The following is a 12,216-nucleotide window of genomic DNA, read 5'->3' as shown; positions in this document are numbered from 1 at the left end:
AACTGCGCATCAGCAATCCTGGACACCTCCCAAAATATGGCACTGCGCACATTATCAGTGATACACATCCCTGGGTGTCTTATCGCTTCGCTGCTAAATATCTGGCACAACTTTACACTTATCTATTGCCTCACATAGCCATCTACATCAATGAAGCAGGCATCGGCAGCTGTCCAGGAGCTCATGCGCGATACAGCCCGCCTGTTCGACCAGGCAAAGAAAGTCAATACTCACATGGTGCAAATCGACGCATTCGTAAGCGGCAGCGAGACAGCAGAGCTGCTGAAGGGGCTGGAGGATGCCCGGGCCCAATACAAGGCATCGTGGCAGCGGGCACGCGAGCTTGCTGTTGCCCTTGATCCCGATACTTCTGGTCCCCAGCTCGACAGCAGCGATTCGGCCGACCAGCGGAGCAAACTGCAAGAGGAGCGCGACCGCCTATACGCCGAGGCCGTGGACAAGTCGAACCAGATACATAATCTGCTGGAGTGCGCCCGCCAGCTCCAGCTTACCTCGGCCCAGCTCCTGCAGGTTTCAAAGTGAGCAGCAGTGGCTGCTCCCAACATGGAATACGCAGTTACCAGAGTCTGGCCTGCCAATCGCGAACTCGCGGTGCTGCATACATGAATTTTCTCCCTTTGGCAATATAAAATGCACACCGGCGGCCACTATGGCGGCTACGGGCAGGTGTAGGGCTGGGGGTGTCTTGTGCAGACAATGTGCGGCTCTTCGATTTATCCTTTTGGAGCGGGCGGTGGCGGCGTGCTGCTGCCGTTTTGCTGGGGGAGTTTACTTTACCCAAACATGTAGCAAGCAATTGTATAAAGAATTCTCTGTCTCCAGAACGGGGGTGTCCTTGGGTGAATGCTGCTGAGCCTAAGGATTTGAAACACAGATAATGGAGGACTAATATGAACCTCCTGGATTCAGTAAATAAATCTGAAGACCTCACCACTGTGAGCGGCATGTTTGGGGGTTCTGCCGGGCTCTCACAGTCAGGAACCGCAGCCGGTCGCCGCCGATCTGTTGCGTATAAAAGCCGACCGAATTGGTGCCCAGGCAACTCCTCTCTCCTGCATCTCACCACCTCACACCCTCTGCACTCGTCTCCCAACTCAAAATCCACTGAAAACGATGAATTCGCTGCCGTCCTTTGTCCTCCACACCTGCGACCGCGAGTGCTCGTGCAGCCTGTGCAGCATCGGCGAAAAGTGCTGAGATGTCAAGGGAACCCTGGCTTCTGTCATCCTCTGACCACCCAGAACCAAGCCTGCTGTACGCCGATTGGCGCCTTTGGCTACCAAAACCCATCTGTTTATAGCCATCTCTTTGCACAATACATTTCTTTTCTCAACAATCGATAATCGGCTGGAAATGGCCATGGTATTTGGACTGCAGGCAACGAAGAGCGCGCAGCTATGGCGAGTGAAGCGCAGGTGCTGCTGACTTCAGCCTATGAGCATCTCAAATATCCGCCGTGGAATTGCCAATCTGGGAGCGTGGTACGCACCTATTGTGAGGTGGAGCAGAGCCAAGGGGTGAGGCTGTTCAGCATAACCCATGGTGAGGGGTTAACAGCTCGTCCTGTCTCGTATACTCGCAAGAATTAGTGCGCATGTAGTCTGTGTAGAGGATGCAGCAGGCGTCGATAAGGAGAAATGGCCAAATAGTGGTAGGATAGGAACAAAAGCATATGCAATAAAAGTTGCAACAACATTAGATAAGAAGTATTGGAATATGCTGGAGCACATAAGGCTAATGAAATCACAACAGAATACGCAGACCACAGCACTAGATCATGGTCTAACATGTACTCTCTTTGCGTCAGTGACACAAATGATAGCTGGTGTTGGTCAATCCACGTGCACGTGCCTGTGTTGCCAGGCGGTATATTTATACTCTAGTCAAGAGCTATGTAGACCGTGGCAAACAGCGATAAGTTGAGGCAGCTGCCAATTCCTTTATGAAGACATTATTTTCCCGAAATATCAGAAATTGGCTTTGGTGCCAGGTCTGCTTTCGTGGCGCAACTGGTTAGCGCGTCTGACTGTTAATCAGGAGGTTGATAGTTCGAGCCTATCCGAGAGCGATCTTTTTGCCTGCTCTCCACAACCTCTTTTCTTCTTTTTTTTTTTTGCTTGGGGCTGGGCTGCGCTGTAAGCCGTTCTTTGTTGGCTCGTTTTGTTTGCTGGGTGTCCCACCTCACACATGCACACATGCACACACGCACACACGCACCCGCCTGCAGCTATTTATCCAGCCCCTTGATACCGCCTTTGTTTCTCTTTTTGTTACCATTCGTCATTCACAGTCCCCGAAGCAGCTCAGCCCAACGGAAAAACCGCCGCACGCCTCTAGATAGAGTTGCGTTGCTAATTTAGCCTTTTTGGGAACGGCCCGCAACATCCGGCGTGGCGCTGCTGCTTGCAAATCACGCCAGTTGTTGCCGATGCTGTCGAAAACAGGTAAATAGGGGCTGTTGGTTTGGGGTAACAGCGGCATGCTGCTTGCATTAGGTTTAATATGAAGCGACGCAGCCCGGCTCTGGTTTCTGCATGCCGACCAGTCTTTGCTATAAATCCACCGGCTCCCCGGTATCAGCTGGTCCTCTGGCTCTTTATACAGCTCCTGCACACCCCTCGTCTCCCTCCAGTTCCAGCGCTCGATCTGCCTGTCAAGATGCTCGCACCGACCACCAACACTGCTCTTGTCCTCTGCGACCGCGAGTGCACATGCGCCTTATGCCTCAGTGGCCGTGGGTGCTAACCATCGCATCCACTGCCTCTGCATCGCACATGTACATACCACACATACCGACTCGATCTGCCGGCTCGTTCTCCCGACACCTAGTTTCGCCAACCACCAAAAGCACGCAGCACGTGCATTCAAAAGGGCATGCATTCTCCAAGCTGCCATCCGCATGTTTCTTCACCCCAGCCCATGTCAAATAAATTATGATATACCCACTCACTTGTGAGGGGCCGCTTGCCGCATTGCTGTCCACATGCAGTTGATTGCTGTATGCACTTTTCCATCATCCTTACACCCTGAGGCCGATCTAGTAATCACACTTGCTTGTCTATGCCACCCAATAATTCAGGTTTTTGTGATGTAGAGCGCCAACAATGCACGCCACTTCCTATTCAGCCACTACAAACGACAATTGTCTCGAGGACCTATGGGAAACATTCCAACAAACTCCAATAGTGGGAACAGCATAGGGCTGCATGGCTTGTCCTGGCGGAGATTCAGCAATTATTATTCTTGCACTCGAGCGGGAATACTGTATTGTGGTTTGTACATACCCTCCTGTGCTTTCACGCTGTCGCTGTTGCTCAACGGTATGTCGGACCTTCCCTTAAATCTGTGGCCGATGGGGGTGGGCACCTATGTCTCTATTTTTATTTTTCACCTTGGTCATTTCCGATGCCTCTTTCAATGTCTCTTCTAAGCGCTCTTCAGGACCTTGAATGGAAGGAGATGTGTGCATCTCTTTACAGTTCGATAACGCCCACCCACCTACTAGCTGCTGCTGCTGCTCTAGTTGGGTACAAGCTAGTTTATGCCCTCTGTCTCTCGCCTCTCCGCAATATCCCTGGACCCTTCTTCGCCCGTCTATCAAATATTCGACTGGGGTATATTGGTATGTCAGGAAAGATGAGCAAATACGCGATGCACGACTACGAAAAGTACGGCGACCTTTATGTATGCGGACCGAATGCCGTATCTCTGTCGAATCTCGTGGACCTGAAGTCAGCCCTAAGCACCCACGCCTTTGCTAAGCCCGAGTTTTACCACGCATTCCACTTGTTCGGAATCGAAAACATTCTCAGCTCCAGCAACGCAGACCTTGTTGGCATTCGCAAACGTCAAGTCGGACCCTTCTTCAACCTGGGGTATCTGCAAAATATGGAGCCGACGATTCTGAAAGCCGGGTACCAGGCACTCAAGGAGAAATGGGACGCACAGATTGAAGCCGAGGCTAAAGGGAATATCGAAATCAACTACAGCATGTCATATATGCTCACAACACTCGACGTAATCGGCGCCCTCATGTGTGGTCAAGAGTTGGAGTGCATTAAAACCGACAATGTTGTCCCGATTAAATGGGTCCAAGACTCGATGATGCTGCATATGCACAAGGCGGTGTTTCCGATACTCAAGGCGTTCCCCTTTTCGCTACTGGTGCGTGGATTGGAAGATAACTTTGGAAGGGCTACGCGGGCTGTTAGGCGTCTGATAAACAGGCGTCGCGCGATACTCGATAGCGGAGCAGAGAAGCCGGTAGACCTTCTCCAGGCATTCCTTGATGCCGAAGACCCGCATTCCAAGATCCGGATGAGCGAAACCGAAATCCAAGTTGAGAGCATGCTGATGCTGGGTGCTGGCATCGACACTACAGCGAACACGCTTGCTTGGACAACCCATTTGCTTATGTTGCACCCTGATATCTACAGGAGAGCTGTGGACGAGATTCGCAGCCAGTTCGACTCCGGCCATCTCATTACCTACGCTGATGCCAGGGAGAAGCTGCCGTTCACCGAGGCATGTATTTACGAGTCGCTGCGCCTGTGCCCGGTGATCGGCGGGCAGTTGCCGCGCTCTATTCCTTCTGGTGGGGTGACGTTCCAGGGTCATTACTTGCCAGGCGGCACCGAACTCCACATAAACTTCCGAGGTGCGGCAATGAACAAGGATATGTGGCCTGAGCCATACAAGTACAACCCCGACAGGTTCGTCGGCAACAGCGAGGCAAGGCGCAACTTCTTTGCCTTCAGCTCTGGTGTCCGAGTATGCACTGGCCGGAACCTCTCTTGGATGGAGATGCTGACTATCTTTGCCAACATGCTTAAGGACTACGACTGGTCGCTACCTGATGATTACACCCATCTAGGGCCAAAGGTCCTCGATGAGCGCGGGTACCCGAAGAAGATGGAGAGCAGGCACTTTATCATCACTGCGTCAGCTAACCCGGAGCGTGACTGCCGTCTTGTTATCAAGAAGCACGTTGAATGATTATTCAAAGTGAAGTAATTATACCAACCTTTGTCTAGTGGCTTGTAATCTGCTATCTTTATCTTTACCTATATATAAGATTTTATAGTCGAAAGATTTTATAGTCCAAAAAGTGTCCGACCGTCCGTTAGAACCTTTTAAATTGGTTAAAAGATAAAACTCTTAAGCTTCAACACGAGTTTGGGTGGCTTGCTCCGTAAACTCCTTTCTTGATCTTGTGCGGCATCTGACCTCATCGGTGAAACCAGGGTGACGAGTTGTTATTGTAGTGGTCACAGGTCTCCACTAGATATCTCCACTGGTTCAGCGCAAGAGCTGCTCTCATTGTCAGTCGGCTTGATAACTTCCATGATGTCATCATGGTGGTCATCACCGGCTGCGCAACACTCAGGATATTTATTTATGAGCATCTATTGAATAAGGTCATGTAGCTCTTCTAGCGATCATGCAATATTTGTGGATTTATTTTATAAATTAATTTGTCTTATGAACATGCGTAAGCAGTAGTATTTGGGCCAGAATGGACCCAGTCTGTATAGACTGATTCGAGAGACTGTATCAGTGCTAAGGGCCCCAAGAACCATGCAAGTCAGATAATTTCTAATAAAACATTCTTAATGCTATGCATACGCAATACAGCGAAACTGAACAGCATCATTTCTCTTCTTACTTGCCTACCGAATTTCTCAGATGAATATTACCCGCAGCACTGCTGTCATAAAGACATCGCTTGGTGGTATTGGCTTCCGTGATTCTATGTTGCCCTGCCTAGAGCAATTTGTACACAGCGTCATTATCATCAAAGAGCATACATACATGCTTGCACGATGGATACTACTCCATCAACTAGCTGATTATGATGCTTTTGACCCTTCAATACTTGTGAAAAAGGGATTCTTTCGTTTTATTTATTTATTCATTTATTGTAACCTGAAGGTGAAGACTGTCATATCTGCCGAGGATTTCGTCAACCGGAAGGACAGGTCAGAACTGTCGAGCGCAGATTTCGGTGATGTAGTTAGATACCATATTTATGATTATCTATTGCATAATGGCGATATTGAGCTACATGGTGTATGCGAAATGAATCAGGTGGTGACATACGTAGATACCGAGCTGATGACAGCATACAAGAACAACATTGTGTTGCACTATGGCACCTGCCTACAGCGGATTCTGGCCAAATTGATTGATATTCGCAGCCGCAAAAACACACTGCACAGTACAATGGGCAATGTGTCCAAGGCTGAGTTCAATAACACATGTCAAGTGTGTATCTATACACCTGCACAGAAGCTCCGCCAGGCAGTTGCCTCTAGGCACCCTGATATCAGTGTGCTCACCCCACCGATGCTTGCAATCTACAACAAGCTGGCACCAGTCCTTAATGCCTATGATGCCAAGTACAGATTCGCCAAAGACAGCCGATACTATGATGCCAAGGCAAATCCACTTAAGCATCTGCGTGCATACATTCGCCTATGCCAGCTTATCGAGAATGAGCAGCTTGGCAAGTCTCCTCCCCAATGCTTGCCTCTGCGGACATCATGGATCCCAGGCCATGTGCGCTTAGACAAGCAAATAATCAAGCAGGTGTTTGTTTCGAAAACACGTGAGGAGGTTACCAAGATCAACGCAGCAAAGAGGGCAGCAACAGAGGCAAGGAAAGCAGCAGAAAAGGGCGAAAAATTGGCCAAGAAGACTGCGCGTGAAGCTGTGAAGATGCCATCAGATGAAACAGAGGCCACTGCAGCAACTGGCAGCAGTAGCGGCTGATTCACTTGCAGGTGCATCGGCTGCAGCAGCAGACATTCCGGCATGTTCCCAACCCGCGGCCCTACCAGAGATCGAAGAGCCCAGCTGTGAAGTGCCATGGCCTTCTCCGCTGTACAAGCGAGCCATGTAAGCGGGCTATGGCACAATACAGGCGAGTCTATTCGTCTCAGCTCTTGAACCGCGATCTCGCAGCAGTTCTAAACTTCAGACTCATTTTCTAGTCACTCTGTGATTCCGGCAGTATTCCTGAACGGTTCTGTCGCTCTACAGCCATTGCTGCCAATGCTTCTGGCACCACCCCTGAAACAAAGAACCCGCGCAAGAGGCGTGCGGCAGCTTCAGGCGATTCTGCTGCCAGCAGCAGCGAACCAGCGCTGAAGCGCCTGCGCTGAGCAGGCCACCAAGATGGGAGATGTCCATGATCGCCATTACACCAACAACCATCCGACACGTTCAAATGACCGGTTCGCCGTGATGCTCTTATCGACGTGTCAACCCATGCTGACTAGCAGCCGAGCTCGCATCGCGAGCAGAGCAACTATAGTATCTTCGCTGAAACCAATTATAATTGAGGTTGCTTAGAATTAAAGCACACAGGATTGCTTTAAACTCAAAAAGAATTTCTAGCATACCATATAGAGTCGTGTGTATACTAAATACTGCGCAGCGTTTAACTGTAGTTGAATAGGAAACCCTTTTCGCTCAATTTCTAAAATATGTGTTGTTTAATTGAAGCACTTGTAGTCTGGCTACTAGGATTACTTGAATGAATGTTGCTTGATAAGCTCTTCAGTAAACGCCCACATCTCGTCTTGCTCGCTGATGCTCATGGTTGATGGATGATCCATGTTCTCTTGGCAGCGGACAAGAAATTTCCCTGTAAAAATGGCAGCCTCTGGCGAAAGGGCAGCGTATATCGATGTTAAGGCACCTTGGGTAGGGTTGATAAATAGCGCATTCTGGATCTTTGTGACAAAGCTCATATCACGGAAGATGTTGGTCGCCACGTACCCCGGATGGATCGAGTTGACTGTTACATTGCTTCCTTCAAGTTTCCTAGCAAGGGCAGTGGTGAAAATGGCGACAGCAAGCTTGGAGTTGCTGTATGCAGCGCCTGTGTTGTACAGATCCTTATTGGTGACCAGGGACGTGTCTACGCGCGGAGCGATATATGCCAGGAAGGACGACGTGTTGACAATACGGGAACCTCCGCTCTGCTTTATCAGTTCCAAAAGGGCGGTGGTAAGGTAAAATGGGCCAACATGGTTAACTCCAAACTGCAACTCGATTCCATCGGTGGTTGTGCCATATGCGCTTGGAAATACCCCGGCGTTGTTGACCAGAATATGCAGCGAGTGGTACTTTTGCTTGAATTCCACAAGGAATCTATCGATCGACTTGAACGAGGCGAGATCGAGGGCCATCAATTCAAAGTTATCCAACTTAGTCTCTTCCACTATCCTTTTCAGTGCATCTTCCCCCAGTCTCTGGTTGCGGCACGCAAGGATGGTCTGGTATCCAGCACGTCCAATAGCCTTGGCGATCTCGAAACCAATACCAGAATTGGCTCCAGTTACAACTGCAACCCGCCCTTTGCCTGGATTCGTAGAAATCGCCGATTGCACATAATCGTCGATGACCTGTTGCGAATCGACAAATGCCTTGGAGATAAGCGAGTAGTTGAAGTCAATCGAGCTACCAATGAGACCACCAAGGTAGATAAGCGGTCCACAGCGCGCCATTGCGCACATAGGGCCGTAAACAAGGGTGTTTGCGATTTTTGTCAGAAGCATATTCGAGAGTAAACGGCCAATTAATAAGTAAAAAAAGCTGCAATAGACGAGGCGGAAAGCTGAGAAAACAGAGGACGACGCGGAAGATGCGGTTGCTTCTATACTCAGCTTCAAAACAAGATAGTGGCACTTCATTTTATAAAACATCGGCTGATGATCCATGGCGACTAACATTATACAAGCAATAGACAAAGCGATCGTCTGTTTTGTTAGCCAATTAGTGCCCACGCGTTGTTTTCTTATTATTGCGATTTACACCGGCATAGTTATGATGTTTGTAAGATTGAAGGCAATCGGTTTGCCATGTGTAGCAGCTTTTACAGCATCAGGATAGCAAGCGTGACGGAATGTAATTATTTGAGACACGTATTTAAGCAAACCTGATCTTGGTGTTGGCACTGAGGCTGATTTTCAGCCCCTCGATGACTGTGCTGTTGTTCTGTGTAGTGAATTTAGCCTTAACCGAAACTCCGTTGGCCTTGACAGACGTGACACCGCCAACACCCAGCAGGACAATCTTGGTCAGGGGAGGTGACACCGTGTAGCTGCCACTAGTCGAGCTAATGGCCAGGTTGTAGTCATGATAGGCAAAGCTGACCCACCTGTGTGCGGTGCTCAGGGTCTCACCATCGTCCCAGTACAGCTTGCCCTCAGCCGAACCTTCAACATTAGCAGGCAACGATAATTGAGAAGTCACCCTTGCGCGACTCAGCCGTGGTCATGGCTGGAACCTGGGCCGGGATGATCTTGCCGCCGCGAATGTGCACGTTGACGTGCTCAAGTGGGGCATCAAGCTTCACAACATTGCTGGACGCCCAGATGGCCTTGTAGTTGTACCAGTCGTACCAGACACCAGCAGGGAAGAAGGCGTCAACAGTGGTGGCGCCCTCAGTTAGGACCGGGGAAATCAGAACGCCGTCACCAATAAGGAACTGCGTGTCGATGCCGACAGTCTGCGAGGCGCTTGGGAACTCAAACACAAGGGGACGGGCAATCGGCCAGCCCTTCTCGACAGCATATTGGTTTGCAGTGTAGAAGTACGGCAGCAGAGTGTATCCGGATGCCCAGGGCACGACGGCTAGCCTCGGCCACGGACTCCCAGCGATATAATTCGTGTGGCAACGACCCTGCCAAATAGTGGTCGCGGGCAAACGGATAGAAAGCGCCAACCTCGGCCCAACGCGCACACAGCTCCTCGGTGGTATCTCCAGAGAAGCCGCAGATATCGGAGCCGATCATCGGGATACCAAATATGCCAAAGTCGAGCATAGACGCAATAGTGATATGCAAGTCCTTAAAGGTAGCCGCATTATCACCAGTCCAGTGGCCAGTAAAGGCGCCCGAACCAGGCCTTGTTCCAGGACTGAGCAGGAATGGGCGCTGGTTGGGCCGGTACTTCAGCAGGGCATTGTGTGAAGCCTTGGCATGCATGTAGCTGAAGAGGTTGTGCGTGCTGTACTCGGTCGCGCCGTTGGCGTGAACAGCTGTTGTCTCGATGGTCACATCCGAAAGCTCAATCTCACGGTTGTGAATTGCGTATGGCGGCACCAAAAGTGTATTGCTGGTGTTGAGCGGGCGGTGAGGAGGAGGAGGGTCAAGGTCAAAGGGGAATGGTGGGATCACCTCCTCAGGGATACCAGAGCCACAGCTACCAGTGCAAAAGGCAGACGCTTCGTTCATATCTAACCAGAGGCCATCCAGTGGAAGCTGATCAAGGAAGCGTGCGATCTCGCCTGCCCACCAGTCATTGGCATTAGCGGAGAACCAGTCGGGGAACAGGACATACCCCGGCCAAGCTTGGCTAACATAGTCCGACCCATCGGGGTTCTTGATGAATACATCCTGTGCCTTGCCGCGCGCATAGGGTCCATAAGAAGAATTGCGATGAACCGATGGGTGGGTGATGAGCACCATTTTCTGGTTATTTCCATGGAGCTGCCCAATAAACCGCTGCATCTCACTGAGCGGGAAGTTTGTGGGGCTGAAGGTGAACTCGAGGAATCTGTCTTTGTAGTCAATATCTGCCCACTGCGATTCGAGCGGAATATTGGCCTTGGAGTAATTGGCCACAACCTCTTCTACTTCCCAGACATTTGCATACCCATAGTGGCAATTGTGGAATCCCAGTGCCCAGTACGGAATGCGGCCTGGACGACCAACTAGATCGGTGTACTGGTCAATGACATCAAGTGCCGTCGGCCCATTGAAGAAGTAAAAGTCGGCGGTTCCGCCCAGCACCCGGTACTGGATTGCATTGTTATCAAGCACTATATCCATGCCGTGCGAGTTGTGCAGGTAAGCGCCGTGGAACTTGTTATTGCGCAGCTCCATGTGGATCGAATGCGAGCCATAGACGTTCTGGCCAAGGATGGAAGAGGCTTCATGGGCCCATAGAGTTTTAGTGTTGTTGGTTGTACTGCGCCGGAACCAGTCGGGCGTCTCGCCGATACCGTAGATGTTAGCATCTCTGGGCAGATTGGACGTCACTTCGATGTACTGATCCTCAAAGATCAGCGGGTGTCCGGTGGTATCGAAAATCGTGTCCTTGCCGCGCGACACCTTGAAGCCAAAGCCGTTCTTGGGGTCCTGGAAGTAGTTGAACTTTAAGCTGCTGCCACTGCTGCTGACGCCGGGGCCATTGTTCAAAGCATGGGCTGAGCTGGGGATCTGGAACTGCTTGCCAGCAGTGTCCTGCACATGTACTTGGAGGCGGTTTTTTGAATCGTAGCGCACATCGAGCTTCAGGTCGCTGATGTCCTTGCCATAGACATTGCAGGGCGTGCCGGCGAGCGTGAGTGATGCAGCGAATCCAGTCGCAGTGTCTTGCTTATAGACAACCTTGTAGCCAGGACACGCGCTGGTATCACGCTTGGAAAACAGAGCCGGGTTTGAGTCGCCAATAGCAAGAGCCTCAGCAGTGGCTGAGAGGAACACAAGTGCAAGGATACCACACGTTACTTTCATGCTCAATAGCAACGAAGGTTGGATTAGAAGGAGCGTAAGTAGAGGCGAAAAGGAGGGTATACTGAATAGAAGGCAGCGGGGAGCTGGTAATTCTGGCGCGAATGAGTGCATGGAGCTAGTAGGGAAGGTCTATTTTTATATGTATCTGTGCCCCTCCGCATTGTTTGTCTGCGGCGGACTGCGCTCGCTTTTAGCCACCAAACACCCCATTCACGCACCTGCCAAGGGCAGATATGCGGGCTGCTTGCAGCATGCATATGCACACGCACTCTTCGGCTTTCAGCCAGGACTATTGTTAGAGATATGTTCTCGTACAACTGCACTCGGTGCGAGCTGCTGACAAGACACGATGCAAGTAGGCATAAACCAAGGTGTGGACACCTACGAACCCAACAAGGCGATGAGCATACTATGCACGATTGCAATTTCTTTGCTAATATCGAATTCCACCATGCTTTCAAGACACCCATGATGCAAGGCATGTTGATCCGAGAAATGCGGAGAAAGATGGCACAGTCACCACCAAGCCTTGATTTTCTCGGCGACAGATACATGTCCGCGCTAAAAATTGGCCGAAAGGCATTTTTTGGATACACTGTTGAACGTGATTGCCACGCAACATATACGGGAACGTAGCTGGCTTTTCCTAGCCCCATAGCCAACGAAG

The 12,216-nt window shown here is 50.5% G+C and overlaps 5 protein-coding genes and 1 non-coding gene across 6 annotated transcripts; 4 read left to right on the top strand and 2 right to left on the bottom strand.

Moving 5' to 3' along the window:
* Positions 1 to 150: 150 nt before the first annotated feature.
* On the top strand, positions 151 to 995 carry DL89DRAFT_284306 (uncharacterized protein). Its single transcript, XM_040889777.1, has one exon. It carries the CDS (start codon positions 299 to 301, stop codon positions 872 to 874), a length of 576 nt encoding a protein of 191 aa, XP_040742671.1. The 5' UTR covers positions 151 to 298; the 3' UTR covers positions 875 to 995.
* Positions 996 to 2,015: 1,020 nt separating this feature from the next.
* On the top strand, positions 2,016 to 2,089 carry DL89DRAFT_t101. Its single transcript has one exon. It is a non-coding gene; the product is annotated as a tRNA-Asn (tRNA).
* Positions 2,090 to 2,146: 57 nt separating this feature from the next.
* Positions 2,147 to 2,956, top strand: DL89DRAFT_267989 (uncharacterized protein; the record flags this gene model as incomplete). Its single annotated transcript, XM_040887745.1, has 1 exon — positions 2,147 to 2,956. A coding segment is annotated over exon 1 (237 nt), but the record flags the coding sequence as incomplete, so codon positions are not given.
* Positions 2,955 to 5,019, top strand: DL89DRAFT_278412 (putative cytochrome P450 monooxygenase; the record flags this gene model as incomplete). Its single annotated transcript, XM_040889500.1, has 2 exons — positions 2,955 to 2,973; positions 3,545 to 5,019. The coding sequence occupies 2 exons, from the start codon at positions 2,955 to 2,957 to the stop codon at positions 5,014 to 5,016; spliced, it is 1,491 nt and encodes a 496-aa protein (XP_040742669.1).
* Positions 5,020 to 7,544: 2,525 nt separating this feature from the next.
* DL89DRAFT_267975 (NAD(P)-binding protein) lies at positions 7,545 to 8,631 on the bottom strand. Its single transcript, XM_040887744.1, has one exon. The coding sequence runs from the start codon at positions 8,583 to 8,585 to the stop codon at positions 7,551 to 7,553; it is 1,035 nt and encodes a 344-aa protein (XP_040742668.1). The 5' UTR covers positions 8,586 to 8,631; the 3' UTR covers positions 7,545 to 7,550.
* Positions 8,632 to 8,810: 179 nt separating this feature from the next.
* DL89DRAFT_284303 (uncharacterized protein) lies at positions 8,811 to 12,031 on the bottom strand (the record flags this gene model as incomplete). Its single annotated transcript, XM_040889776.1, has 7 exons — positions 8,811 to 9,245; positions 9,283 to 9,712; positions 9,756 to 11,506; positions 11,544 to 11,641; positions 11,768 to 11,838; positions 11,865 to 11,930; positions 11,960 to 12,031. The coding sequence occupies 7 exons, from the start codon at positions 12,029 to 12,031 to the stop codon at positions 8,956 to 8,958; spliced, it is 2,778 nt and encodes a 925-aa protein (XP_040742667.1). The 3' UTR covers positions 8,811 to 8,955.
* Positions 12,032 to 12,216: the final 185 nt, after the last annotated feature.

The sequence above is a fragment of the Linderina pennispora genome, assembly GCF_002104995.1.
Source record: "Linderina pennispora strain ATCC 12442 chromosome Unknown DL89scaffold_8, whole genome shotgun sequence".
NCBI lineage: Eukaryota > Fungi > Kickxellomycota > Kickxellomycetes > Kickxellales > Kickxellaceae > Linderina > Linderina pennispora.
Note: the sequence above shows the minus strand (reverse complement) of the source record. Positions and strands in the feature narration are given on the sequence as shown.